This window comes from Lepidothrix coronata, unplaced genomic scaffold (assembly GCF_001604755.1).
Source record: "Lepidothrix coronata isolate B3197 unplaced genomic scaffold, Lepidothrix_coronata-1.0 Scaffold364, whole genome shotgun sequence".
Classification (NCBI taxonomy): Eukaryota; Metazoa; Chordata; class Aves; order Passeriformes; family Pipridae; genus Lepidothrix; species Lepidothrix coronata.
The window spans coordinates 209,409-214,431 of NW_016690544.1; the positions used below are offsets into that span (position 1 = coordinate 209,409).

General features: G+C 55.9%; 1 protein-coding gene across 1 annotated transcript; it reads right to left on the minus strand.

Moving 5' to 3' along the window:
• Positions 1-6: 6 nt before the first annotated feature.
• On the minus strand, positions 7-4,796 carry LOC108509423 (trifunctional purine biosynthetic protein adenosine-3-like). The gene is made up of 6 exons (XM_017838855.1): positions 3,614-4,796; positions 3,464-3,517; positions 3,171-3,301; positions 1,849-1,990; positions 1,201-1,316; positions 7-682 (listed from the first exon to the last, which is right to left on the minus strand). Exons 1-6 carry the CDS (start codon positions 3,675-3,677, stop codon positions 410-412), a joined length of 780 nt encoding a protein of 259 aa, XP_017694344.1. The 5' UTR covers positions 3,678-4,796; the 3' UTR covers positions 7-409.
• Between the last annotated feature and the right edge of the window lie 227 nt (positions 4,797-5,023).

Genomic DNA, 5,023 nt, shown 5'->3' on the forward strand with positions numbered 1-5,023 from the left:
AGAGCAGCACAGTCCCTGTCTGGGGTTGTTTTGGGAAGCTCCCAGGGCTCTCCCCAGTCCCTGTCTGGGGTTGTTTTGGGAAGCTCCCAGGGCTCTGCTGTGTGTGCAGCCACAAAAACGGATCCCTTGGAAGAATGACTTTCCCTCGGGAGCAGCGGAGCAGTTCCACAGCCGGAGCCATCCCTGGGACTCGTTATGTCCTTCACAGACCAAAGAACAGAACCAAGAAATTCCAAATCTGAAAGCACAGCTTGGCTTCCACCGCCGGTTTTCCGAGAGGAGTGTAAGGAAAGCTGTGAGCTGAGGGAAAAGCTGGGAGTGGAAACCTGAGCCATGGACACATCAGAGAGCAGCACAGGGAGGAGGAGGGGGAGGGAAGGTGAGCACAAACGAGCCCCTCCTTACCCGCCTACTCCCCACCGTGTTCCGGAGGCTCCGGAGCCACGAGGGAGGACGTGCAGTCTCCCTTCTCCCCGTGCAGCCCCAGACTTTGGCTCTCCTGCTTCCAGGAGGTTCTTCCATCGGCTCCCAGGCTCACGGCCCCGCTGGCCACGAGCTGCAGGGCCACGGGGAAGGCGCGGCACTCGGCCTCCTTCACCCGCTCCGCCAGCGCCTGCTCCGTGTCCTCCGCCCGCACGGGGATGGGCTCCCGGTGGATCACGGCCCTGGGGCCGGAGTCCTCCTGGAATGGGACAGGTGGGGGTTCAGAGGGGGTGCTGAGCGGGCTCGGGGAGGTTCTGGGTGATGCTGACGGGGCAGAGATCTCGGTGGGCACGCGGGTGGTCGAGGGCAGGAGGCTCCGAGTGCACCTGGAGAGGGACCACCTGCCCAAGGGACACCTCTGTGACCCCGGGGGACATCAGGGAGGGACATCAAGGAGGGACATCAGGGAGGGACATCAGGGAGGGACGTGGGATGGCAGGCTGGAGAGGTGCCACCTGCCCAAGGGACACCTCCGTGACCCCAGGGGGACATCAGGGATGGCAGGCCCCGGGCAGTGCTGAGAGTGGGAGAAACTGCAAAAATCACCCCAAAATACAAAGGAAGAAAAGGGGACTTTTAGAAACCCCAAATACAACACAACCCCACGCCTTTTACTGGTAACAACCCCAAGGTTCCCACACCTCCCTGTTCCCTCTGCCTGCCTCTGCCTTCAGAAAGGAAAGAAAAAAGCCAATTCCTTTTCCTAAAGACACTCACCAGGACAAAATGCACGGTGCAGCCTGTGACCTTGAATCCACTTTGGGGGGGCTCCTGAGGGGCATTTCCATCCTTGATGAGTGGAAAAAGTGAGGGAGAAGCATTCAAAATTTTCCCTGGACATTAGAGAGGAGTTAAAAAAAAAAAAAAAAAAAAAAAAAAAAAGAGAAGAAATGATAATTTGAACTGAATTTCCTTAAAAAATATAAGTGAGATGAGATCAGTGGTTCCAAACAGCTCTGAGCACCTCTGGCCTGGTCTGAGGGAATTCTGCTCTTCCGGGAGAAATCAGTCTCTCTCCCATTTTTTCTAACAGGAAACTGCAGGGAGTGAGTTCAGCAGGACCCCCCAGCAGAGCTCCTTGGCAAAGGGTGGGATCAAAGCCCTTCCCAGGGGAGGCAGCAGAGCCAGTCTGTGCCCTGCCTCTGCCCCCTGTCACTCCTGATGCAGCACAAGGGGTTTCTGTGCCAATCCACAGGCAGAATCCCACTGCCAGAAGGACTGGAAGCACAGGGCAGCCCCCCTGCTGGAATGTCCTCAGTGCCAGCGAGGCTGAGGGATTGACCAAAGGACAGAACTCCAGCAGGGGAGTCCTGGTGAGACCCACCATCCCTGTATAGGTTCCCTTCTACACTTAACATTTCTTACCTTTCCATTTTCGGAGGAAAGGGCTGGACAAAACCCTCATAAACCCTGACAGACAGACCAGCTCCACAGCAAACTCCTCCAGCACTCGGTCGATTGTGCTGTCGAACTCCGAGCGACTCCCGTACAACTTGTGGTCAATCACCTGGAACATTCCAACAGCAAAACCATTCATGGGAACAGCTCGGTGGGATTGAGGGCAACAACCTGGGCAGCAAAGAGGAACAAACTGCATTCATTCCAGGGCACTCCATGAGTGAGGTGGGGGCCAGACTCTTTCATGTCCCAAGGGAAAGGAGGAGAGGAAATGGCCTAAAATTGCCCCAGGGCAGGTTCAGGTTGGAGATTAGAAACAATTTTTCCCTGCAGGAGTGGTCAGGCCTTGGAATAAGTGTCCCAGGGAGGTGGTGGAGTCCCTGTGTCTGGGAGTGTCCCAGAGGTGTCTGGATGTGGCCCTTGGGGACATGGATTGGGGGTGATCCTGGTGGTGCTGGGGTGGGACTGGGTGATCCTGGAGGTCTCTCCCAGCCTTGATGATTGTGGGATTATTCAGCACAACATGAGACACAGGTTTTCATCCTGGAGAAGAGAAGGCTCTGGGGAGACCTCAGAGCCCCTTCCAGTGTCTGAAGAGACCTGGAGAGGGACTTGGATGGACTTTGAACAAGGGCCTGGAAGGACAGGACAAGGGGGAATGACTTCCCACTGCCAGAGGGCAGGGAGAGATGGGATACTGGGAAGGAATTCCTGGCTGTGAGGGTGGGGAGGCCCTGGCCCAGGTTGCCCAGAGAAGCTGTGGCTGCCCCTGGACCCCTGGAAGTGCCCAAGGCCAGGTTGGACGGGGCTTGGAGCAACCTGGGCTGGTGGAAGGTGTCCCTGCCCATGGCAGAGGTGGCACTGGATGGTTTTTAAGGTCCCTCCCAACCCAAACCAGTCTGGGATTTTATGATTCTGAGAAGGGATAAGCCCAGGGGAAACATGTTCATGTGTTTTGCAGAACCTGAAGTCTCACTGATTTCAGCCAAAGGTTGAAGCTCATGGGCTGCAATCTCAGACCCAAACCAGCAGTTTAAATCCCTTCCTAACTCTGGCTGTACCCCTCCCTGACGAGCTGGGAAGGACTCCCAGCCCCCTGTGAGGACTCCCAGCCCTGCCCCTCCTTCCAGCCCTGCCCCTCCTTCCAGCCCTGCCAGCTGTGTGCTCCAGGCACTGACCCACAGGGAAAGTTCTCCCCAGCAGTGACCCCTGACTGCTCACAGGCGCTTCCTGAACTGCTCCGGGGTCGGGAGCTGGGGAGAAGAAGGAAAGGAAACGGGTGTCTTTACCCTGGTGGGAATTCCAGCCCGGGCTGCATTCCGGAGTTCTTCCACGCCAGACTTGTTGGAGATGACAAGGACGACCTGGGCACAGCTGCCTGGCTCCCTGGTGTAAGCGATGAGCGCGGGGAGGGTCGTGCCTCAGACACACAGAGCAAACAGGGGGGACACACATGAGCCCCCAGGCACTGGGACGAGCTCCCAGCCCTGCTCATCCAACAAAAATCTGGTTTGTCACAACTGTCCAAACAGCACAAAGGAACTGGAGCACTGACACAGCTCCTTTAAGCAGCACAACACACCTCCTGGACTCTGGTCAAAGTGCAAGCCTGGCTTCAGAAGGTCTGTAGACTCTCCTGAAGGAAAGTCAAGGCAGATGCACCTGGGTCAGGGCTGAGTCCAAGCTCTCCCGTGCCAGGACATTTCCCTGTGCCAGGACAATGGAAGCTCACCTGTTCCAGAGACGAGAACTGCCACCTTCACCTTTCTCCTCCTGGGCTGGTGCCGAGGCTCCATGGTGGTGTCACCCAGCAGGCCCTGGGGGCTGCTCTGCTGCAGGGCCTCCACCAGGTTCTCCACCTGGATGTGGGAACCTCCTCCAAAGACAGGAGGAAAGCGTTAGACGTGACTTTGCCCTCTGAACTGACCCTGTTGAACTTATGAACTTGAATATGGTTTATTAACAATAAGTTTCAATGACAAGAAGGTGCATCAGCAACGAGTTTCTGCTGGCACTGGTGGGACTACAAAGGCACTCACTGCTTGACCAGCCCAGCTCACAGGGGTTGTGCTGATCCCTTTTGTGTTACTCACTCCCAGAGGTGTTCAAAGGGCCTGGGCATGGCCTGGCCTTCTCAAGGCTTAGCCCCATCTGTTATTCCCATCCTCCTCTTCCTCTCATGTTGCAAAATGACACTAAAACCCGTGTTGATGGAGCTGAGGTGACATTTTGGCTGCCCAAAGTGTTTGGTTTCCAGAGGGATTTTGGCTCACATCATGCTGGATGTCAGTCAATGGACACACCTTCAGCCCTACCATCACACAGACCATCCACAGCTCATCAGATGCACAGATCCTCAGCCTTTACATGGATCTGTGCAGGCTGGGAAGGAGGTGAGTTGACTACCAGGATTGTGGTAAAACAGCTGATATTTGAGGGATTTACTGGAGCCTCCAGAAGGTACCTGGGTAACAGGTTATCCAGGTACTGTCACTCTGAAGCAACATTCATTCCTCACTATTTGATAAGGGAATGTGGATGTGGAGGTGTCAAAGAGCCTCCAGCCTGGTGAAACAAGGGGGAAAAGATGTGAACCACACAACTTTTGCAACAGGGAGTCTCAGGGCCTCCAGAGCTGCGGGCACCCGATGGCTCCCAGGACACGCTCAGCACTTCCCAGAATCACCCCCCAAAACAACTCACCCTGTCTCCACTTTAAAACCAAACAACACATCCCTAAGTGCAAACCCCACTGAAGGGAGAGCAAACCACGCTCTGGGTCACTTCTGGGGCTTTGCCTCCCACGAGGACCCTGCTAACCTGTGTGACACGGGGCAACCACCTTCCCGATGAGCCAAGCTTCCTCCCGCCTCCGGATGGCCCCCAGGACGTGCTGGGCCAGGTCCTGCTGCACCACCAGCACCGCCCCGAGCCCACAGGGAAAGGTCTGGGCCATCTCCTCTGCAGAGAGGTTCCCCTCCTTGTAAAGCCAGCAGAAGATTTCAGGGATCTTCCAGCTGAGAGCGTCTGAAAACGATTGGCATTTGTGTGTCATCAGCACAAACATCTGCCAGGACAGTGGGGTGTTGCAAGAGCTGAGAGACTGATTCTTGCTATAACAGAGTCCCAGGATCACTGAGGT

Coding starts and splice junctions, on each gene's coding strand:
- LOC108509423 (XM_017838855.1), bottom strand. CDS start 3,677: ATGGAGCCTCGGCACCAGCCCAGGAGGAGAAAGGTGAAGGTGGCAGTT. Junction 3,302..3,463: donor CTTTGACCAGAGTCCAGGAG/GTGTGTTGTGCT, acceptor TGTGTGTCTGAG/GCACGACCCTCCCCGCGCTC. Junction 1,317..1,848: donor TTTCCTCCGAAAATGGAAAG/GTAAGAAATGTT, acceptor TCTAATGTCCAG/GGAAAATTTTGAATGCTTCT.